The sequence below is a fragment of the Bufo bufo genome, chromosome 1 (genome assembly GCF_905171765.1).
Source record: "Bufo bufo chromosome 1, aBufBuf1.1, whole genome shotgun sequence".
Taxonomy (NCBI): Eukaryota; Metazoa; Chordata; class Amphibia; order Anura; family Bufonidae; genus Bufo; species Bufo bufo.
The window spans coordinates 620572848-620598093 of NC_053389.1; the positions used below are offsets into that span (position 1 = coordinate 620572848).

The following is a 25246-nucleotide window of genomic DNA, read 5'->3' on the forward strand; positions in this document are numbered from 1 at the left end:
CCCTTGTGGTGGAGCTGCAGGGAAACTGCACACCTGCTTTCAGATTTCCCCACGGATACAGAGTCACAGCAGAGTATCAATTAGACCCCTGACTATTGTCAGGGGACCCTCCTAACAAGAAGTGATTGTTCAAAGTGGACAACCCCATTCACTATGTTGATCAAGAACCATGAACTGCATCAAACTCACCGTGGTTTTGTCAGATAAAAGTTTCTCAATCACTTCAATGAGCTGATCTTTCTGGTCTGAATCCAAACTGCAAATTATATGGAACGTTATAAAAAACAGCGGAATAAAGGGTCTTTTCAAGGGGCATATTATATGAATAGAAATGTGTATGTAAGATTCATGCAGGTCACAGTATCACAATCCTTTCCTATTTGCAAGGAATTTGCCACAAATTCACCTGACATCTGTGGCAAAATCTTCACATGTTACATATAGATTTTCAGTCGAAGGCTACATGGACACGACCGTATGTGTTTTGCGGCCCACAAATCGCGGAGCCGCAAAAAAAAACAAAAACGGATGACAACCGTATGCCATCCGTTTTTTTTTTGCAGATCCATTGTAACAATGCCTAAGGCTACTTTCACACTAGCGTTCGGGGCTCCGCTTGTGAGCTCCGTTTGAAGGGGCTCACAAGCGGCTCCGAACGCATCCGTACTGCCCTAATGCATTCTGAGTGGACGCGGATCCGCTCAGAATGCATCAGTCTGGCAGCGTTCAGCCTCCGCTCCGCTCAGCAAGCGGACACCTGAACGCTGCTTGCAGCGTTCGGGTGTCCGCCTGGCCGTGCGGAGGCAAACGGATCCGTCCAGACTTAAAATGTAAGTCAATGGGGACGGATCCGTTTGAATTTGACACTATATGGCTCAATTTTCAAACGGATCCGTCCCCTATTGACTTTCAATGTAAAGTCTGGACGGATCCGTCTGAAGCTACTTTCACACTTAGAATTTTTTCTACAATATAATGCAGACGGATCCGTTCTGAACGGATCCAAAGTCTGCATTATATGAGCGGATCCGTCTGGGCAGACCCCAGACGGATCCGCTCTGAACGCTAGTGTGAAAGTAGCCTAAAACGGACAAGAATAGGACATGTCATATTTTTTTGCGGGGCTATGGAACGGACATACGGATGCGGATAGCACACGGTGTTCTGTCCACATTTTTTTGCGGACCCATTGAAATGAATGGGTCCACATCATATCCGCAAAAATAACGGAACGGACACGGAAACAAAATACGTTTGTGTGCATGAGGCCGAATGGGTATGATTTCCTATTTGTAGTTCCAATGGTGAAATCCTGAGCAAAAATCTGCTGCAAATCCACATCATAGGGGTATTGACATAGACGTATTTTTGGTGCGCATTCGTCACCCTTTTTTTTGCGGATTGAATGCGGATCCATTAATTTTAATGGGGTTGCAAAATATGTGGATAGCACACCGCGTGCTGTCCTCATCTGTAAGTCTGTTCCGTGCCATTCCATTTGCTGACAATAGTCATTTCTAACAAAAGGTGGGACATGCTGATCCACAAAATGATGACCGCGAAACGGATACGGTTGTGTGAATGCCCCATAACAGACATGCTGCAGAAATTTCACAGCATGCCATAAAATCTGCAGCTGAAAAATTCACTAAATTAAGAGTAATTTCAGACTTCCTCGACTTGTATATACAGTCAGGTCCATAAATATTGGGACATCGACACAATTCTAACATTTTTGGCTCTATACACCACCACAATGGATTTGAAATGAAACGAACAAGATGTGTTTTAACTGCAGACTGTCAGCTTTAATTTTAGGGTATTTACATCCAAATCAGGTGAACGGTGTAGGAATTACAGTTTGTATATATGCCTCCCACTTGTTAAGGAACCAAAAGAAATGGGACAATTGGTGTCTCAGCTGTTCCATGGCCAGGTGTATGTTATTCCCTCATTATCCCAATTACAATGAGCAGATAAAAGGTCCAGAGTTCATTTCAAGTGTGCTTTTTGCATTTGGAATCTGTTGCTGTCAACTGTCAAGATGAGATCCAAAGAGCTGTCACTATCAGTGAAGCAAGCCATCATTAGGCTGAAAAAACTAAACAAACCCATCAGAGAGATAGCAAAAACATTAGGCGTGGCCAAAACAACTGTTTTGAACATTCTTAAAAAGAAACACTAAAAGACCCGGAAGACCACGGAAAACAACTGTGGTGGATGACCGAAGAATTCTTTGCCTGGTGAAGAAAACACCCTTCACAACAGTTGGCCAGATAAAGAACACTCTCCAGGAGGTAGGTGTATGTGTGTCAAAGTCAACAATCAAGAGAAGACTTTACCAGAGTGAATACAGAGGGTTCACCACAAGATGTAAACCATTGGTGATTTTTTACAAACAGGAAGGCCAGATTAGAGTTTGCCAAACGACATCTAAAAAAGCCTTAAAGAGGACCTTTCACCGATTCTTACCCTATGAACTAACTATACAGATATGTACAGCGGCGCCCGGGGATCTCACTGCATCGGGGATCTCACTCATTACTATTATCCCCGGGCGCCGCTCCGTTCTCCTACTATGTCCTCCGGTATCTCCGTTCCCTAAGTTATGGTAACAGTAAGTGCAGTAACAGTAAGTGCAGTGAGATCCCCGGGCGCCGCTCCACATGTATGTATACTTAGTTCATAGGGTAAGAATCGGTGAAAGGTCCTCTTTAACAGTTCTGGAACAACATCCTATTGACAGATGAGACCAAGATCAACTTGTACCAGAGTGATGGGAAGAGAAGAGTATGGAGAGGGAAAGGAACTGCTCATGATCCTAAGCATACCACCTCATCAGTGAAGCATGGTGGTGGTAGTGTCATGGCGTGGGCATGTATGGCTGCCAATGGAACTGCTGAAAAAAGCAGCAGGATGAATTCCAAAGTGTTTCGGGTAATATTATCTGCTCATATTCAGCCAAATGCTTCAGAACTCATTGGACGGCTCTTCACAGTGCAGATGGACAATGGACAAAGCATACTGCAAAAGCAACCAAAGAGTTTTTTAAGGGAAAGAAGTGGAATGTTATGCAATGGCCAAGTAAATCACCTGACCTGAATCCGATTGAGCATGCATTTCACTTGCTGAAGACAAAACTGAAGTGAAAATGCCCCAAGAACAAGCAGGAACTGAAGACAGTTGCAGTAGAGGCCTGGCAGAGCATCACCAGGGATGAAACCCAGCGTCTGGTGATGTCTATGCGTTCCAGACTTCAGGCTGTAATTGACTACAAAGGATTTGCAACCAAGTATTTAAAAGTGAAAGTTTGATTTATGATTATTATTCTGTCCCATTACTTTTGGTCCCTTAACAAGTGGGAGGCACATATGCAAACTGTTGTAATTCCTACACCGTTCACCTGATTTGGATGTAAATACCCTCAAATTAAAGCTGACAGTCTGCAGGTAAAGCACATCTTGTACATTTCATTTCAAATCCATTGTGGTGGTGTATAGAGCCAAAAATGTTAGAATTGTGTCGATATCCCAATATTTATGGACCTGACTGTATACTCTTGTGCCTTAGACCTGGCGTGAGCGGGGAGAAGTCGCAGATTGCACCAGAAATACGCCTAATGTAGACCTATTTCTGTTTGATAAATGACCCCAGAGTGTCTACAGCTCTGTAGTACAGAACTCCAGGCACTCCATGTGCCTTCTTACAGCATGGGTGCATTCAGCTCTGCCATGTGCATGAAGTCTAGCAAGGTGCTTTTATGCCTAATACAGACACTTTGTAACAAGTTTAATTGTTATCTTGTTGTTACCTATACAATTTTGGGATAGCATGTGCTGCTGTCTTTCGTACATAAGGAGACATGTCTGAAGCAGCTTCTTTTATTGCAAGCATCATAATTGGCACAATGATTGGCACACGGATACTGGAGAGAACACGCAAAGCACTGGCACGGATCAGTTGATTTGGATCCTGCAAGAGAGAATACAGGTAATGTCAATATATATTTTTATGATAATTTATAGCATCAATGGATTTACCATTTAACCCCAGTACAGTCCCATTTTTTCCAAATCTGGTATGTGTCACTTTACGTGGTAATATCTTTGGAATGCTTTTACTAATCCAAGCCATTCTGAGATTGTTTTTATTTTGATGACAGATTGTACGTTATGTCACTGGTAAATTTGAGTTGATATATTTTGTTTTTATTTATAACATGTATCAATTAATTTTATGCCTCCTGACGTAATGGTACGTCAGTGGGGCGCAAGAGGTGTATAGAGTGGGATCATCATCTGATCCCACTTCATACACGGTGGGTGCAGGCACCTGCCCACAATGACTGGGATCTGAGATAATGCCAATAGCGGTGACTGCTCAGATGCTGTGGTTAATAGTGACAGTGGCATCTGTGGTGTTGGACAGAGAGAGGGGGCTTCCTCTGCCCTTAGATTGGAGCCACTGTGGCAAAATTGTGGGGCTCTTATCGGTTGATATAACAGCCCGGGGCCTTGTGAAGGCTCTAAGCAGTGTCATAGAGGGCCGTCTAAAAAAAACTGTGCCCAAGGGACAGCTTGACAGGCAGCCAGTGAAAATCTCATAGACTGCAGTAGTATACTATTGCAGTCTATGGTACAAGCAAGAAGATCACATGTAAAAGTCCCCTAAGGAGGCTAAAAATTATAGTGAAAAAATAAAAGTTTTAAAAAAATTATTAAAAATTAAAATAATCTCAAAGCAGTCATTGGACAGATCAATAAAATAATGCTCTATAAGAAACTTACAGCCATTCGTATGGATAGGGTAATGCATTTAAAAAAAAAATATGGTCCCCCTGGATGTCATACTATGCTGTTCCAGACCTACACTATTATGTTCATCTGTGAAAAGTGTTGAAGTCATACAGAGTCACTTAGGACTATATTTGCTCTGTATGAATATACTGCAGTCTGAATATTTGACTAGATACCAGATCATTTGTACCGTTCTTTATTGTTTATTATATCCTATTTCTATCTTTTATGTATTTGCCCTGGAAGGGGTGCATTGGCAGTATGTTGCCGATATTCATTCCCTCAAAAACCAATAAATACTTTTTGAAACTAAAAATTAAAATAATTTTCTCAGTTTTACATATATAAATAAATAACAAAAATATAAATATAATAGGTTTTGACATGTCTGGAAATGTCAGAATTATTGAAATATGAAAATGTACAGTGAAGGCTGTAATGGAAAAAAAATTCCCAGTTCGCTGTCTTTTTTGTCACCTTGCCCCTCCCATAAAATTGAATACAAATTGATCAAATGGTCATATGTACCCCAAAATGAAAACGTAGGAAAAATAAAAACGATATAAATTTGCGATCGCCATAATTGTACTGTCCCTCAGAATAAGCTTGTCATGTGATTTTTAGCATATAGTGAACGCCATAAAACAAAACAAGATATGACAAGATATGGTATTACCGTAAATGGTGCCATTAAAAAATAAAACTAGTCCCACAAAAATAATCCTTAGTGAGGCTGTGTGAATGGAAAAAAGTTATGGGTCTTAGAAGGTGGGGAGTAAAAAACGAAAACTGTCCCACTCCTTAAGGGGTTAAAATAGCAATGTTAAAAATCAATTGCTCCGCTTTTAAGACAGATAGCCATAGCGCACAAAATAGCTAATAATTAACATTTACCATATGTTCACTTTATGCTGGCAAATAGATTCCTTTTTTTTTTATGATAAGGCTTCTAAGTTTCACAGCAATTTTTCACATTTTAAAGGAAATTTCCAAAACCATTTTTTTTTTCACGGAACAGTTCCGTTCTGAAGTGTCTTTAAGGGGCCTAAATATTAGAAATCCCCCCAAAACCACAGGAATTAACTAAATGTATTTTTTTATTGCAGATTTTCAATTTAAATCCATTCTTGATTTATTGATTCTGCAGTTTTTAGAAATATTCCATATATGGCCCTAGTAAGATACATGATGTACTGTTATTGCAGTTCACAGGACCTGGTCACTTACCATGACGTAATTGTATTTCATGGGGCAGGAAGAGATTAAAAACCATCTACTGCTACATATTCTTTTTACTAATCTCTGTTTATATTCTGGTGTTATTTTTTTTATCCTTTTTTTTTTTGTACATGATTATGGGAGCTATTGCCCGAGCCACTGCTGTGCTTGGTGGGTTCAGAGCTGCATCCGGACATAAGCTCCCCTTTACTCATTTACCAGGTCTGAGTGGAGCATCAGAGCATTTCTAGCTCCGATACTCCCCCTTGCCCTGCTCCCCATTGCGCAGGACAAGAGCTCCTTTTTTTTTTTTTTACCGGTGATGTACCAAGTTTCATATGGGTATGCTAGGTGGAGACTTTTACAGGCTAGGGCAGCGCTAAAACCGACCATTAGTGGTGGGCCTCCGCCTAGCATACTGAGAAAAAGCCGGGTACGTCACCGGCAGTAAACAAACAGCCCTTGCTCTGTGCTATGCAGCACAGGGCAAGGGGAGCATCAGAGCTAGAAATGCTCCGATGCTCCACTCGTACATGGTAAATGAGTGAAGGGGAGCTTATATACAGGGTCAGCTCTGAACCCGAACAACCCCTTTAACAACAGTTCAGAGATATGCTATACAGAAGACAAATGGACATAGAAATCCAGTGTCTGAAGATGGCTCCCTGACTTTTATGAGAGTTTTGTAAGCATGCTGTGGTGGAGAGGAGATGAGATGTGATTATTAACTACATACAGTACCTCCCAACTTTTGAAAAACCCAAGGACAGACAACAGCAGCAGCACATGCAGTGTGGCACAGCAATTTTTTTTTTACACTAAACCACGCCTCTGATTCTACCCAATATCTATCTGTACACACCCAATCCTGCCCAGTCCCCACTGTATCAGTAGTTATGCACCATTTGTGCCCCCTTTACAGTAGCGATGCTGCCTTAGTGAACCCACAGAGTAGTTATGTCTCATTATAGACCCCCCCTTTACAGTAATTATGCCCCCTTAATGCCCCACACAGTTGCTTTACTCCCACTCAGTAATTATGCCCCCTTTGTGCCTCCACACAGTAGGTATTCGCCCTTAGTGCCAAAATCCTGGACTGTCGTTCCGGATCCTGGACCTATTGTCAATGGTTTTATCCTAAAATAGGGGCGTTCTTGTTTTATTGTAAGTTTGTCTGTGATGATAATGACATGACTACTGAGAAGTGATCTCTGCAAAACAGGAGGTGTTAGCTTATTTTGAGCATTAGTGGTCACAGTGAAAACTGCAAGATTTCAGCATTTGTATTGTACAGAGAATGACATGGAAAAATAGAAAGAACACCAAACATCTACTTTAAAAACAAAAATATCCTTACCATAAAAACTGATGTAAACTATAGTTCATTTTCAGATGATACATTCCCTTTAAGAAAGCACTACATTTAACAAACAGCGGCACACATTAAGAATGCCATTGGCATTATTAAACCAACCTTTAATCCTCTCTGAAAGGTAGAAATGGAGAGAAGAGCCAGATCCTGTTGTTCCTCTGCATATCGAACCAAATAAACATAAACCAATTTCTTCACCTGAAAAGATACATCATTGCTGAAGGTTAAATACGTGGTTCAATTTGAGGAACCCATAAAGTTGACAGCAGGGTTACTTGTACCCTATTTATCAGTTCTCATTACAGTGTCACTTTTTGACATTCTTTATGACTGGGGTATTTTTGGTCTTAAAACGGTTGTTCACCCCGGTAACCTTTTCGTCAGAACCCCCCAGCGTGGCCAGACACGTGGTAGTAATAATACTTTCCTAATCCTCGCCGCTGGTTACCGGCTCCATCACTGCCCCGGCGGCTATGTGGATCTCTCCACGTAGACATCTATTTTAAAGTAAGTCATGTGACTGCTGCAGGGAATGATAGACCGCAGCAGTGATGTGACACCCATACATCAGGTCATGTACTGCATAGGGCTGTGGAATCAAAGCTAGTTTTGGATGGAGTCGGTGTCGGTAGAAATGTACCGACTCAAGCTTTAGAAAAATATCTATTGTTATTAATATGGTATGATTTATTTATTTATTTTTCATATCAGAGCAAAAACCAAGCCAAGAGGGGTAGAATATTGCCTGTAGAGATCAGAGACATGATTGGGTTGAGGCACAGATCTGAAGAAGGGTACAAAAAATAGAGCACAGTGGCCTCCATAAGTCTTCAATAAAAGAAGTTTGGAACAACCAGGACTCTACCTAGAACTGACCCACCAAACTAAGGAAGAAGGGCCTTGATAAAAGAGGTGACTAAGAACCCAATGCTTTATAGCAGACTGGCCATAAAGTGGCAGCATCATGCTGTTTGGTGTTTATGAGTGGCTGGGAGACTGGTCAGGGCTGAGGTGAGGCTAAATGGAGCAAAGTACAAAGATGTTCTTAATGAAAACCTGATCCAGTGTGCTCTGGACCTCAGACTGGGCCAAAGGTTCCACTTCCAACACAAAACCGACCCTAAGCACACAGTCAAGATAACACAGGAGTGGCTTTTGGACAACTCTGTGAATGTCCTTGAGTGACCCAGCCAGAGCCCTGAACCCAATCGAACATGTCTGGAAAGATCTGAAAATGGCTGTCCATCAGTGCGCTAAACGTATGTATAAATGAGAGAATAAACTATCTTCCTGTAAGCTTCAATCAATATTAGCCACTGACTTTGTTTAGTTTTCCTTTAACCTACCAGCATATGTACATTTGCCACCTCACCTCTATGTTTTTGCAGGCCACATTTTTCACAACAGCTGGAAACAGGTCCGATGTGTTCTTTCCTCGAGCTATCATCTAAGAAAAAAGACATAACACCACATAAGATAATATAAATGTGTGAAAAGCAATAAATAAAGTAAGCTACTTACAGCAACTATCCGTTTCATAGCCTCCAACTTCAGAGAGTCCTTGTTACTGTCCAACATTTCTTTCAAGTCATCATGTCTGAATTAAAACATAAAGAAAAAGAAGCTTAAATATGAAACCGCTTGCTAATGTCCAGCAAACGTGCGCTTGACTGACAATGGTTGTAATAATATGTCCCTACTATTGCTGAATGCGATTCGTGGTTGTATTTACACGCACTGGGGACTGCTGGAGTTTTGCAATGCAGTTAATAAGCTGTTTACTTTTAAAAGTGACATACAAGTGTTTTTATCCTGCTACATACTACCAGCCTGTGTAAATACGGTACACCATAACATTTCTGAAAGTTTTGTTAATATGCGTACGTAGGTGGTGCAGTCATGTACTTTACAAATAAAGTATATTTTCATTCTTCAGTTGTGTGCGTTACATATCTGTATCTGGTAAACCTGCGTCAACGCAGCCACCATATGGTCTCAGACACAAGTCAGAGCACACAGCCTAAATGGCGATATGGTTCTGTCCTATAAAGCTGTAGGCACTCTTGGTATTTCTGCATGCTTTCACTATCTCTGTTATATACTTCTATAGATGCCGGATTACCGCTCCATACAACATACTCCTTGTATGGAACTGTAATAAGGCCATGTACATGGCTGCATTTTACCTTAGGCTACTTTGACACTAGCTGCAGCCTTCTCCCTGCTGCCGCTAGTGCATGCCTGCCGCCGGAGGTCCGCCATTATTGTCAATGGGGCCGGGCCGGAGCGGACCTCCAGCGGCACACGTGCACTAGCGGCAGCATGGATCCGGCAGTGTGAAAGTAGCCTAACACATCCAGACATTCAAAAAAAGTATCACATTTCTTTTAGATACCTACTTTGGATGTGTATTTATTTGAAACTGTATTTTCACCTGAAATTCTAACAGTAAATTGTATGTATGCTGTAAATACAGATATGTCTGAATATAAGTGTGTTACTTTATTAATATGTATTCTAAGATAAGTTTCAGGTTTTATGAAGGAGCTCACAACCTTTGCATACTTTTATTTCCATTATAATTTATGTATTAACAGAAGATGAAAGTATTAAGTGTCCTCAGCCTGTTGCTACCTTATAACTTAACAGTAGGTTTTTAAATATTCATTAGTCGTGTATTATTACCTTAGGATGAAAGGGGAAGCTAGGCCACAGATGGTGTCCGCAGCAACCCTGATTCCATTAAATGATGCTATGTACATAGCCTTCTAGTTAGTAATGACGAATAGTCTAAGGCTGTGTTCACATCATGTTTTTTTTTAATATTTAGGTTGCGAAAAAAGGAAAAAGTATAATATGCTATGCTTTTCCGTCCAGCAAAAATGTATACATTAAACAGATACACTGAGTTACAATTGAACCCTATGTGATACGATAGATGCTGATTACGGTATTGGGATCAATCGGAGGCACTTGTTTAACAAATATATCATGTATATGTTAGGCTACTTTCACACTTGCGGCAGAGTGATCCGGCAAGCAGTTCCGTCGCCGGAACTGCCTGCCGGATCCTCCAAAATGTATGCCACCTGATGGCACTAGTAAGACTGATCAGGATCCTGATCAGTCTTAAAAATGCCTGATCAGTCAAAAAAATGCATTGAAATGCCGGATCCGTCTTTCCGGTGTCATCCGGCAAAACGGATCCAGCATTTATTTTCTTAACCTTTTTTTCGGTCTGCGCATGTGCAGACCGGAAGGACGGATCTGGCATTCCGTTATTTTGAATGCCGGATCCGGCACTAATACATTCCTATGGAAAAAAATGCCGTATCCGGCATTCAGGCAAGTCTTTAGCGAGTGCTCTGTACAGTATTAGAATGTATTGGCTCAGATGAGCCAAAGTTATTACTTTGCAAGACTTCAAAAATTATTTTCTACTGTTAAAAACAGTTTCCCGAACTCAGGTTCGGTTCCAAGTGGTACCTTGGAACTGAGTTCGGGAAAAGGTTTTTAACAGTAGAAATTTATTTTTGAAGTTGCTACCCGAAGTCTTGCGAGACTTCGCGAAGTAATAACTTCGGCTCATCTGAGCCAATACATTCTAATACTGTACAGGGCCGAAGTCGATTCGCTCACCCCTAGTTATAACCGGAATACACCTTTAAAGGTAACCTGTCATGTGGATATTTGATCATAATCTAACTAATTATATACAATCATTAACTACTAAAAAGTGCCTTAGATGTATTCACTTACTGGTGTGACAGATGGTTATCTCATAATATACACACAAAGATGCCACATGCCGCATGCTAATGAGCTGATTTGAGTCCGGCGTGATGTCATTGAGTCCAGCGTATATTTAATTCAGAGCTATAGCCACTCCCCTTCCCACCTGCTGCTGGTTCATATGGAAACAAACTGTCATTCAGCAGCAGGTGGGCGGGGAGAGTCAGGAGCTCATGAATATTCAGGACTCATCATTATCAGCTGGAGCTTTTCAATACAAGATGTTGGCAGATTGACTGGGTCAATTAAAGAAAGTGACCCAGCATTTTGCTAAGCGAATCAGTCACTTATTTATGTTGCCCTTAGTTAGGACACCATAAAACTGGTGACAGGTTCCCTTTAAGTTTATTATGACTTAGGACAAATTATAAAATATATTTATAATATCAATTTGTAAAATGATCAAATATTCAAAAATGTAAAAGGGGTTGTCTGAGTTAAATAAAAACTGGGATAGCCCCTGTAAATGGTCTAAAAAAATAAAAAAAAAAATAAAAAAGATGTTGACCCCTTTTCTCCCCTGCTGCTTCCTGCGCTGTTCTCCGGTCCTCACGACTGTTCTTTGATTTTCTGACTACATTGGTGATATTCCATGTATAAAGGTCACCTCTGCAGCCAATCAGTGGCTTCAAGAGTGATGTCCCGTATACTGCTGAGGCCAATGATTGGTTGCACACCTGTGTGCATGGAGTGTCACTGCTGCAGCCAGGAAGATGGTGTCAGGGATGAACTGGATAATTGTTTCTTTTATTTCATACCTTTTATAGTGGCTGCCCCAGATTTTATTTAACTCAGACAACCTCATTAATGATTAAGGTGCCTATCGTATGTCATTATTAAAAATGGCCCACATTTACTAATGTGAGTGCACCTAGATGTTGCCGTAAAATGCTCCAAAATTTCCTGGAATCTGGTGCATTCTTAGTGCATCTAGTTTTGGTCTACAGCACATAACTCTCACAATTCTAGAGTAAGGCCTCATGCACATGACCGTGCCATTAAAGTGAATGGGTCCGCACCTGAGCTGCAAAAAATGCGGCTCGGATGCGGACCACAAAAACGGCCGTGTGCATTAGGCCTAAGGCTAATTTCACAATAGCATTAAAATAATTATTCATCGTATCTGGCATAGCTGAAAATGGATGGAGCACCGCTAGACCCTATTGACTATAATGGGACCCGGCAGGGATTCAGCTGGTTTCTGGCTTTAGTGTCAGGATTTGGCCGGACAAAAACCGGTGCTGTCGCAAAGTGCCTATCTCTGCACTAGATTTATCATAGAGTCTGAGCCCAGTATGATAAATTTTGTGCATGTCTAAACAGCCTGTCTAAGTTTACGCCATCTTGCCAGGAATTAGACAACTTTACATGGGTCGACTGTGCAGGAAATTATAGGGAACCAACCGTTTGGTCCCCAAAATTGTCTGATCGTGAGCAGATGAGAGATCTGCATTTACAAGCCGCAATCTCCTTTGTTGTATAGGGATGAACGATTACTACTGTGATTGCTCGTCACATTTAGATTCATTGTTTCTGGGCAGCAGATCCTTGTTTACACAGGATGATTTTCTGCTCAGAAACAATGAGTTAGGGCTTGTTTACACGAACGTGACGTATTTTGCGGTCCGCAAATTGCAGATCCGCAAAACATGGATGCCGCCCGTGTGCCTTCCGTAATTTGCAGAACGGACGGCCCTTTATAGAAATTCTTATTCTTGTCCGCGGGGCCATGGAACGGAGCAATGGATGCAGACAGCACATGGAGTGCTGTCCTCATCTTTTGCGGCCCCATTGAAGTGAATGGGACCGCACCCGAGCCACATTTTTTGGTGAATAAAATCATTGTAGTGTGAATAAGCCCTTAGGCTGAATTCACATCAGCGTTCAGCCTTTCTGTTCTCGTGCTCCATTATAGCCGAACGTTATATTACTGAGCCAAACGGAGCCTATGGGCCCGATAGACTATAATGGGGTCCGTTAGGTTTCCGCTCAGAGGAAGATTTTTGAAGCGGAGACAAAAGTCCTGAATGCACTACTTTTGTCTCTGCTTCAAAAATCTTCCTCTGAGCGGAAACCTAATGAACCCCATTATAGTCTATGGGGTCCTTAGGCTCAGTTGTGTGCCGAATCCGTCCTTTCCATTCTCCTGCTCCTATAACGGAGTAAGGAAATTTCAAGGCTGAACCCTGATGTGAACTCAGCCTTAGGCCTCCTGCACACGACCGTTGTGTGCACCCGTGGCCGTTGACTTTCAATGGGTCCGTGGAAAAAACGGAAAATGCACCGTTTTGCAGCCGCATCCGTGATCCGTGTTTCATGGCCATTCAAGTCAATGGGTCCGTGAAAGAACACTTCGTGAAAACTCAGAACCGACAGTATATTCTAACACAGAAGCGTTCCCATGGTGATGGGGACGCTTCTAGTTAGAATACACTACAAACTGTGTACAAGACTGCCCCCTGCTGCCTGGCAGCACCCGATCTCTTACAGGGGGCCGTGATCAGCACAATTAACCCCTTCAGGTGCGGCACCTGAAAGGGTTAATTGTACTATCATATCCCCCTGTAAGAGATCAGGGCTGCCAGGCAGCAGGGGGCAGACCCCCCCCCCCCCCCCCCCTCCCCAGTTTGAATATCATTGGTGGCCAGTGCGCCCCCCCCCCCCCCCTCCCTCTATTGTAATTATTCGTTGGTGGCACAGTGTGCGCCCCCCCCTCCCTCCCTCTATTGTAATTATTCGTTGGTGGCACAGTGTGCGCCCCCCCCCCTCCCTCCCTCTATTGTAATAATTTGTTGGTGGCACAGTGTGCGCCCCCCATCGGCCCCCCCTCCCTCTATAGCATTAACAACATTGGTGGCCAGTGTGCGGCCTCCCATTTCCCCCCCCCCCCCATCATTGGTGGCAGCGGAGTTCCGATCGGAGTCCCAGTTTAATCGCTGGGGCTCCGATCGGTAACCATGGCAACCAGGACGCTGGTTGCCATGGTTACTTAGCAATAGTACAATAGTAGAAGATTCATACTTACCGGCTGCTGCGATGTTCGTGTCCGGCCGGGAGCTCCACCTACTGGTAAGTGTCATTGCTAAATGAACTGTCACTTACCAGTAGGAGGAGCTCCCGGCCGGAAGCAGACATCGCAGCTCCCAGGTGAGTATGAATCTTTTACTATTGTACTATTGCTAGTAACCCGCTGCCACCAATGATGGGGGGGGTAGGTGGGAGGCCGCACACTGGCCACCAATGTTGTTAATGCTATAGAGGGAGGGGGGCCAATGGGGGGCGCACACTGTGCCACCAACGATTACAATAGAGGGAGGAAGGGGGGGGGCGCACACTGTGCCACCAACGAATTATTACAATAGAGGGAGGAAGGGGGGGGGGGGCGCACACTGTGCCACCAACGATTTATTACAATAGAGGGAGGAAGGGGGGGGGGCGCACTGGCCACCAATGATATTCAAACTGGGGAGGGGGGGGGGGGTCTGCCCCCTGCTGCCTGGCAGCCCTGATCTCTTACAGGGGGATATGATAGCACAATTAACCCCTTCAGGTGCGGCACCTGAAGGGTTAATTGTGCTGATCACAGCCCCCTGTAAGAGATCGGATGCTGCTAGGCAGCAGGGGGCAGTCATGTACACAGTTTGTAGTATATTCTAACTAGAAGCGTCCCCATCACCATGGGAACGCCTCTGTGTTAGAATATACTGTCGGAAATGAGGTTTCACGATCTAACTCATATCCGACAGTATATTCTAACATAGAGGCGTTCCCATGGTGATGGGGACGCTTCAAGTTAAAATATACCATCGGATTGGAGAAAACTCCGATCCGATGGTATAAAAGGGACTCCAGACTTTACATTGAAAGTCAATGGGGACGGATCCGTTTGAAATGGCACCATATTGTGTCAACGTCAAACGGATCCGTCCCCATTGACTTGCATTGTAATTCAGGACGGATCCGTTTGGCTCCGCACGGCCAGGCGGACACCAAAACGACTTTTTTTTCATGTCCGTGGATCCTCCAAAAATCAAGGAAGACCCACGGACGAAAAAACGGTCACGGATCACGGAAAAACGGGACCCGTTTTTGCGGACCGCAAAAAAATACGTTTGTGTGCAGGAGGCCTTAGGCCTCTTTCACACTGGCGTGTGCGGCCCGTTGCTGTATTGCGGCCATTTCGGGCTACCAGAAACAATTCCAGCCCTTCCTCATGACACCAGGGGCTGGAATTGTTTCTGGTAGCCCGAAACGCGTAGACAAGACTGCTATTTTTGTACACTTATGGATGAGATTTTACCGCAAGCAAAATAAAAGATTCCTTTTACCAAAGTGGAGCTGGATTCCTTGAAACTTTCTCTACATTGTTGCCCGGACCTGACACGGGCTGTCCGTGCTCACAGGTGAAGGAGGGGCAGGTGAGAGCTGCTGAACTTTCCTTTTCTTCATTAAACAAGAAATGTTTCAGAAAAAAAAAAAAAAACGTAAAGAGTGACTCCATCCTGCAATGGATGCCGTACCATCTACACTAAGTTTTGGCTAATCAGTAGTAGGGGATTGCAATTCTGTTGAAATTTAATTTCGTTGACTCTGACACTTCCATTGTAGAATGAACATTGCGGTGTCAGACTTCTCACCACTATTTTATACCCAGCAAGTCAGAATGCCCTCCACAAACTGTACCACCCTGTTCTTGATTATGGTCAGTAACTATAACTGTACCACTTCATGGGAAATGTCAGCACACCCCAGCCAACTGGTGGCACACAGAATAAAGCCTCTTGCACACGTCTGTGGAACACGGACCGTGAGATACCGGCCTGGATTCCTGCTGAGTGCAGGAGAGCACGGCGTCATTGGTTGCTATGACGCCGCGCGCCCGCTGCTGTACAGTAATTCACTCGTATTATCTATACGAGTGAATTACTGTACAGCAGCGGCGGCACGAAGCGCAACCAATGACGCCGTGCGCTCCTGCACTCAGCAGGAATCCAGGCCGGTATCTCACGGTCCGTGTTCCACAGACGTGTGCATGAGGCTTAACACATTCCTATGCCTCTGTAATAACCTCTCTTCTAATATCTTGCCATGCTGTGTAGATTTTTCTGATTACCAGTTTATAATCTATAACCATTTGCTATAGTTGCAGGTTTCCTCTCACTATTATTCTTAGCATTTCCACCAATATGGTGAGATTAATGCCACCATGATCGCTAGCATGATGAAAGCAATGGATCTTGGGACTTAATGTTAAACATTTGCTCTATTTAACCAGCGCTGCCTTCTTTCTACCTGATTCTGACAGATCTGGAGAGATTTGCTTTTCATCACTTCTATTTACTTTCCAGCTCACAAGCCCCTGAGAAGGACATGTCCTGTTCCTTGCTAGATGCTGCAACCTGCTTCCATCTACAGTAGGCAGGTGACATTCTAGAGACTGAGGGAGGGCATGCTCAAAAGTTCTATGTCTGCATTAGAGTAGTGTGGACAGAAATACCATGGGTCATGGGCGGGGGTGCACCTAGCCTTTCTGCTGCCTTAGGCGGAAACTCTAACGGCGCCCCAAACTCCCAATGCCAATTTCTTAACCTAACCCCTTCCCTCCAGCACTACTGTTAACAACATACTTGGAAAACATTACATACATAGCTACAAAACATACAGGGTAATACAGCGCCACATGCTGTGCCCACAGTGCTTCCCAATACTATACTGCAGAAACAGATAATCCCCCTTCCGCTGCCCCCCTCTTGCCCCTACCTGGTGCTGCCTGAGGCAATCGCCTCGCCTCGATGGTGGTTCACCCCTGGTCATGGGGAATACATGAACAGGAGAGAAAATTAGAAATACTGGAAGAACAGGGCATAATATTAAGGTAAATGCCTCACTGAGGCCTATGTCCACTATAAAACAGTCAATAAAGCAATATTATCATCTTGTGTATAACTGTGACAACTCAAAACATATTTATGTGCTACATGAATCCACTGCATTACAGATGACATCCTAGGCACTAATGCACCAATGTAAATTGATTTTGATCTTTAAAGAGCTGATGTATGCTGTCTCAAACTTTACCCTACAGGTGCCAGGCACTCCATACCGGAAAGGCTGACTTTGAGAGCCGGATCCGCTGTTTTCCGTGCTGGTTTCTCTGTCTGGAGATTTGAGTAGTTTCAGTTCATCTGCTTGTAGTGCATTGTAAAATGTTTGGATCCCTCCATCCGGTGTCAAAACAGGGCTTTTTGCCTCCTCTGATCGGTGATTCTTTACTAAATTCACAGCTGTCACCGGCAATCGCAAGAACTTCTGCATGGGCGTCATAACTGGTTGGTGGATGCTGGATGCCCCTTTCCAGCCAGAACCAAAAAATGCAATGTATTAGAGGAATTAATACAATGTGCAGCATGTATCAAGGCAGCATTCAGAGAGGTTGCTATGTTAAAAGAAGCTTTGCATAGATCAGATGCAGATCCTGGACAATCTCAGAGAAGATTATTCCTGTATGGCTATGAGTCTCATATCTGGTGGGCTCATTCAATTTAAGTCCAATGGAAAATGCCAAATGGTGCCTTTGAGATCCTTCCGTGACATCCAGTATATTCCACAGATGACTTAGTGTGTTGTATGGTCAATAAGAAGGTATGCATAGGGAATTTAGCATGATCGTCCATCCACCTGTAAGCATGGGAATGCACCATGTGCTGCCTGAGAGTACACTTAATGCCGTCCTCGTATTTAGAGTGACATAATGTGTTCCCATTCATGTATGAATAGAGTGCAATGTACAAGTTCCAGATGTCTTTATACTGAGGATCAGATTACAGATTCCTCCGCCTGTATTTTTTAGCCAACCTCCTGTCCACTCCTTACCTATCTCATTTCGTTTCTGTCAGTATCCCTTTTCAGCCTTGTCACTTTATTCATTCCTTTCTACCTCGCCTACCATTATCTCTTCTTCTCCTACCATATCTTATTCTGTCCTCACCCTCTTTCATTCCATCCTCCCGTCATTTCGCTCCATTCCCCTTCTACACAAATATTAGCACTGTTATCTGACCTGGTAGTCCTGTTGTTCCCTCTTGCTCTATATATTATATCCTACACCAGTGTTCCGTTCTTTTCTTCTGTTTTACCAGCTGATCCTGTTTCAGTCATTTCCCAGCCACGTTTGCAGGTCATTCCCCTCCTCCAGCTTCTCCCATCCCTCCCACACATACACACATCTCTGAGAACATGACTCAGCCTAGATGATGTGCTGCGCACACGGCCTCCTTCAGACTCCCACACTCCCACCTACAGCATCTCCTCCTCAGTCCACCATCAATAGTCTGGCCTACCCTTTAAACACCCTTTTAGGTTATATTATGGAATAGCAGACCATGTTACTAGAATTACTCCATAAATCATATTGACTTTTACTATGATTGAGAATTTTTGGCTGGACTGTAGCAAAAATCACTATTTGTGCCTTTGGCCCCTTTCAGGCTGAGGATGTTTCTGTTCTGGAAGTTTAGAACGGACAGCACTTTGGACTGAACAGTGACCCATTCAACTGAGAGGACATATGCACATGAGCGGTTTTCTGCACAGACTATCGTTGTATGCACCGTCCTGCTCTGATTTTCACGCATGGCTCATTCATTCAAGCGAATGGTTCGCGGAAAAAAACGGATCGCACAAAGATGCCATCCATGTGCAGTTCATTTAAAAACTCGTCTCTGTTCACCGTCTGGAAAACAGCCATTGAGACAGCAAGTCTAAAGCTGGCCATATACATTACAGTACAGCTCTGTCTGCAAGATGACTGGTACATCAGATGTCCGTGAACAGATTAAGGCCTCAGGAACATGACCGCATTTTGCATCCGTGTTTGATCAGCATTTTTTGTGTATAGCACAAGGGCCCATTCATTTCTATGGGTCTGCAAAAAAAAAGACACCACCCATGTGCTTTCTCCATCCGTATGTCCGTTCCACAAGTTATAGAACATGTCCTATTCTTGTCTGTATTGCGGACAAGAATAGTAATTTCTAGTGATGGGAGTAGGAAACATGCAAATTGCACGTGGAGGTTATCCATATTTTGCAGGCCACAATACAGACACGGTCGTGTACATGAGGCCTAAAGGGGTTTTCTGGCTTCTGCATATTGACGACCTTCCTTCATGATAAGTCATCAGTATCAGATTGCTGGGTCCAACATCCAGCACCCCCACCAATCTGCTGTTTTCAGCAACCTCCGGCACCGAACCTTGGTGCCCGCTGCTGCTGAAAACAGCAGATTGGTGGAGGTGCTAGTTGTCAATCGCCCACAATCTGATATTGATCACCTATCCTGAAGATAGATCATCAGTATCTAGAAATTAGAAAGGTGTTGCCTCATTTAAATTTGTTTAGAAAGCTATTTTCATATACCATAGTAGGTAATTCTGAGTTAAGAAGAGATCAGAGTGGTTACAAATATAATCTTTTGCCTTGGAGGATCCTTTGTGTCGGAGCATAAGATGGACAGTCAATTGACTTCATTGGGGCCGGTTTAATGCTTTATTTCCCTTATGGCGACGCTGCAAGTCAATTGAACACTTGTTGCCAGCTAAATTACAAATGATTTTTGTGGGTGCCAGCAGTGGGACACTGGGTAAACAGCTTATTGTCATGGACCTTATTGCCCAAAAAGGATTTAAATAAGTTGTCACACAATTAAAGAGTCTCTGTCAGCATGATCAATATGTAGCCATTCATCTGTGGTAGTGGAGCCTCTGCAGAAGGGAGCACAGCAGCTGGGATGGAAAGAAAAGTATTCTCTCCTCCATGCACAGTGCTTGCTGCCCTCTGCAGAAGCTTTGCTGCCACCAATGAAAGCATACATATAAGCCATAATGCATGATTTTGCTAAAACACACTGCCATCAATGTGCAAGCTAAAAAGAAAAGAAAGGTTTCGTTTTAATCAGCATTATCAACCCTACAAGGCAATATGCCCGGTTTAATAGGGTTGGTCATTCTGACACAGGCTCTTTAAATATATTTCTCTGTTAGATGAGGCAAAACATGCCAATTTTTTAATTGGTAAAATACTCCTATGTGTCGTTTCTCCTGATTTTCCTTTGGTTCTTTCTCAGAATGTCCACCTAATTGTCACGTTCGGGTGTGGGAGGTAAACACCACACCGAACATAGGAGGGAAAGGGTAGTTGAGTTCATACACAGGAATACCTAGTGTCCTAACAGCCTATAATACCCTGGTACTTATGTCAGGACTGAGACAACCTGTTCCTCCAAAAGGAAGAACGAACAGGAGTCTCCCTCAGGCCTTAAAACAAATAACAGGGAAATTAAATACACAGAAAACAACAACAAAAAAAAAAAAAGGGGAAAGGGAAAGAATGAGACCTGTGAAAGGCTTTCACCAAACGACTGATATTCACGTCAGATGCCTGTACCCACATCCACTCCTCTGGTCCATAACCCTTCCAGTGAACAAGATACTGAAGAGATCTACGGAGAACTCGAGAGTCAATCTTGGCGATCTGGAATTCCAAACTGCCATCCACCATGACAGGAGCGGGTGGCAAGGGGGACGACTCCATAGGTTCAACATATCTTTTCAACAAAGATTTGTGAAACACATTATTAGGCTGCATTCACACGTCCGTGTGTGTGGATCCGCAAAAAACGGACATCGGCGATGTGCATTCCGCATTTTGCGGTCCGCACATCGCCAGCACTTAATAGAAAATGCCTATTCTTGTCCGCAAATGCGGACAAGAATAGGACATGTTCTATATTTTTCGGGAACGGAAATGCAGACCCGGAAGTGCGGATCCGCAATTCCAGGTCCCATAGAAATGAATGGGTCCGCAATTCCGTTCCGCAAAAAGCGGAACGAAAATGCGGACGTGTGAATGGAGCCTAAATTGTCAGAGCCTGAGGAATTCAAGACGAAAAGCTACAGGATTAATAATGGCCGTGATCTTATATGGACCAATAAACCTTGGACCCAACTTCCAAGAAGGAACCTTCAACTTAATATTTCTTGTTGACACCCACACTTACTGTAGGTCCGGACCATTCATACGTTTCCTGTCAGCCACACGTTTATACTTGTTGCCCATATTCATCAAGTTATTTTGAATTTTCCGCAATATAGAAGACAATGATGACAAAAAACGTTCCTTGTCAGGGATACCGGAAGTATCCGAACCAGAGAATGTGCCAAATTGTGGGTGAAACCCATATGCCCCAAAAAATGCCGACTTATGAGTTGACTCCTGTCTACGATTGTTTATGGAAAACTATGCTAAAGACAAAAATGAGGACCATTCCTCCTGGTTCTCAGAGACAAAACATCTTAAGTAAATCTCCAGACTCTGATTAGTGCGCTCTGTCTGTCCATTCATCTGAGGATGAAAAGCCGAAGAAAAGGACAGTTGTACCCCCAGCCGAGTACAGAACGACTTCCAGAATCTAGACACAAACTGAGTCACCACCAGAATCTATGAGAGATAAGGTCGGCAGTGGATCTACTTCCAGGGTGTCCCGTAAGAACCGTACAGTGATGTTCCTCAAACATCTTATGACGCAATTCTGATGGAACAAACAATTTCCCAGAGGGGCAAGACTCCGGTGCGTCTCCCTGAGCCTCTAAGACCTTCGCCTCTAGGTCAGGGAATAGAGCGGATATCACCACCCCCTCCGACAGTATCGGACTCGGATTTTCAAAATCACCACCTCCAGGAAACTACGTGACAAGGCATCTGCCTTGACGTTCTTAACCCCAGGACGATAAGTGACAATGAAATTGAATCTGGTGAAAAACAAAGACCATCTGGCCTGCCTCGGGTTCAGTCGTTTAGCCGACTCCAGGTAAGCCAGATTTTTGTGATCTGTGAACACCGTGATCGGATGAATCGCCCCTTTCAACCAATTACGCCAATCCTCAAAAGCCAACTTAATGGCCATCAATTTTCTGTTACCCACATCGTAATTTCTCTCTGCGGCAGAGTTTTTCTTTAGAGAAAAATGCACATGGTCGCCATTTACCAGGTGATGGGCCCTGCGATAAGACTACTCCTACCCCCAACGTGGACGCGTCAACTTCCACAATGAAAGGTTGTGATACTGTCACGGCTGTGTCTCGGTTTCTGTGTTGTTTGCCGTGCATGCTGGTTGCCTGGGGCAAAGTGTAGTTTATGCAGCATGTGTGTACACTTTTCTCTTTTTGTTTATTATTCCCCCTCCGGGGAACCCAGGAGACCTCTCACCGAAGGCACAGACAGACAGGGAAATGTCTAGCATCCATGCAGGACCGTACACACCAAAACAGACCAGACATGGAACAACAACTAGACATACAACACAAACCCTGAACATAAACTACTCCATACATAGAAACGGGTAAGGTAGGAAGAAATGGTAACAATGGGATGACATTGATGTCTCACTATGTAGCCCTCAATATCTGGGCAGATGGAATACCCAGGACAGGAGCATAGCTCCAGCACCAACAGAGTCTGAAGGACAACTAAACCCCAGACTACCAGCCACAGGCAATATAAGCACCTAGTGACCACACCCAGCCAGGTAGTTAATCCCACAAGCACCAGACAGGGAAGGGAAACAAACCTTAAAGGAGAAGTGTACACACATGCAGCATAAACTACACGTTGCCCCAGACAGCCAGCATGCACGGCAAACAACACACAGACCAAGACACAGCCGTGATACTCCTCCCCCTCAAAGCCCTCCCAAATCTGAAATGTGGAAACAAGGTGGAACACGCAAAACTAAGGGGGGGGGGGGGAGTGAAAGATCAGCGTCAGCGCAAGCAAGTCACCCCAAACCTGCCGCCAGCACGCCCGAACCACCAACTAGGAAACAGGCAGCCAGCCAACAAACAGCCAAGAGTGACCGCACTGAACACTGCGTCCAAACTCAGACCAAGTTCACACCAGGTCGCTGCCAGCAAGCATCCCCCAACCAGCAAACACCAAAGCCAGTACAACAAGGAATGCAGCCAGCCATCACAGCACAAGCGACAGGAACCACTGAGAAATGGACGAGGGTAGATTCAAACACAGAAAGCAGTTCACACCAAAACGGAAACCACTGTGCCCGTGAACCGCACCTTTAACAGAATCTGACTTTCACCCTCCCTCTGGAGGACAAGCATGCGCAACAGAAAACAGCAGGCGAAACATGCTGACACCCTCTTCCGAAGGCACAGACAGACAGGGAAGTGTCTAGCATCCATGCAGGACCGTACACACCAAAACAGACCAGACATGGAACAACAATAATAGATTTGAAAGGAATAAATGTTTTCTCTATAGGATAGTGCCTTTTCAGAGTTATATGTGATACTGTAACAATGGTTATGAGGGACATTGCCTGGTAATGAGCCCCTTGTATTTTTCTGTATCAAACTACCACCGTGTCGTTTTTCTCTTTAATGTCTGATCAATATTATGTATTCTGACTAATAAAGATTTCTATATATTTTATGGTATTAGTCCCATTGATCCATTTTTTGTGGCACAGCACCAACAGAGGCTAGAGGACAATTAAACCCCAGACTACCAGCCACAGGCAATATAAGCCAATGAGGAAAAATGAATGGGCACTCTTATAGATGGAATCACATAGACTGAATCTAAAGTAAGATCAATAAGGTTTTATTAATAAAAATAATATCTGAAAAAAAGTTCTATAAAAAAGGAGGTATATATAAAAGAAAAAAGATGGTAAAATATATATAATATATAAAATATATATAATATATAAAATATATATATATATAAGGATTCAAAAATAGCAGCGCTGTAGATACTCAGTAAAATATTTCAAGGATGGAGTAATGCTGTGCAAATGTCAGCTGGTGAGCTGTAGAAGAACCCAAAATAAAGTTCCCAAGATAAAGTCAAAGTTCGTTCAGGTATTGTGTAACACCTCTAATGTTATACAGAGAGATCCATGCGGAGAGTTGCTGTAATATTGTCAGATTGTTTCCTGAAAAGGTGATAGGTATAATTGATGTATTCAAAAAACAGGTGCAAAAAAAAAAGAAGGAAAGGGATATATATATATATATATATATATATATATATATATATATATATATATATATCCCTTTCCTTCTTCTTTTTTTGCACCTGTTTTTTGAATACATCAATTATACCTATCACCTTTTCAGGAAACAATCTGACCTGTGTATCAGCCAATTCACTCACTATTGGTACCAGGAAAGCCGTTTGCAATATTACAGCAACTCTCCGCATGGATCTCTCTGTATAACATTAGAGGTGTTACACAATACCTGAACGAACTTTGATTTTATTTTGGGAACTTTATTTTGGGTTCTTCTACAGCTCACCAGCTGACATTTGCACAGTATTACTCCATCCTTGGAACATTTTACTGAGTATCTACAGCACTGCTTTTTTTGAATATATATATATATATATATATATATATATAGAGACGGAAGAAGTCGGACTGCACTCCAAAATGATAGTGAAATAAATGATTTAATCACCCATAGTATGGCAAACTTGCGACGTTTCGGCTCTTCCGACTTCTTCCGTCTCTACAATATTAGGGTATAGCCGTTACCCCGTGCTGGACTTTGCACCCACACCTTGGCTGGTGCTCCCGCTGGACTCTCTCCTTTTTATATATATATATATATATATATATATATATATTATATTTTTATATATATATATATATATATTTTACCATCTTTTTTCTTTTATATATACCTCATCCTTTTTTATATAACTTTTTTCAGATATTATTTTTATTAATAAAACCTTATTGATCTTACTTTAGATTCAGTCTATGTGATTCCATCTATAAGAGTGCCCATTCATTTTTCCTCATTGAATTTACTTGGTGAACAGGGTGCGACATCAGTTTGGAGCACCTTGCCATCACCAATCAGAGGGAGAGCAGCCCTATATATCCCCCACAGGCAATATAAGCACCTAGTGATCACACCCAGCCAGGTAGTTAGCCCCACAATCACCAGACAGGAAAGGGAAACAAATCTTAAAGGAGAAGTGTACAC

General features: G+C 43.1%; 1 protein-coding gene across 2 annotated transcripts in view; it reads right to left on the minus strand.

Moving 5' to 3' along the window:
• AP3B2 (adaptor related protein complex 3 subunit beta 2) overlaps window positions 1–25246 on the minus strand; it is a 102178-nt gene that overhangs the window by 47001 nt on the left and 29931 nt on the right. Inside the window, exons 1-6 of one of the 2 annotated variants that reach the window (XM_040413781.1) lie at window positions 17282–18318; window positions 8908–8983; window positions 8759–8833; window positions 7489–7584; window positions 3812–3972; window positions 190–256 (exon numbers count right to left, since the gene is read on the minus strand). In XM_040413781.1, coding sequence (XP_040269715.1) covers window positions 190–256; window positions 3812–3972; window positions 7489–7584; window positions 8759–8833; window positions 8908–8983; window positions 17282–17502 — 696 coding nt within the window. In that variant the 5' untranslated portion in view covers window positions 17503–18318. Of the gene's footprint in view, window positions 1–189; window positions 257–3811; window positions 3973–7488; window positions 7585–8758; window positions 8834–8907; window positions 8984–17281; window positions 18319–25246 lie in introns of those variants that run through there. The other variant, XM_040413782.1, reaches the window with a different exon arrangement.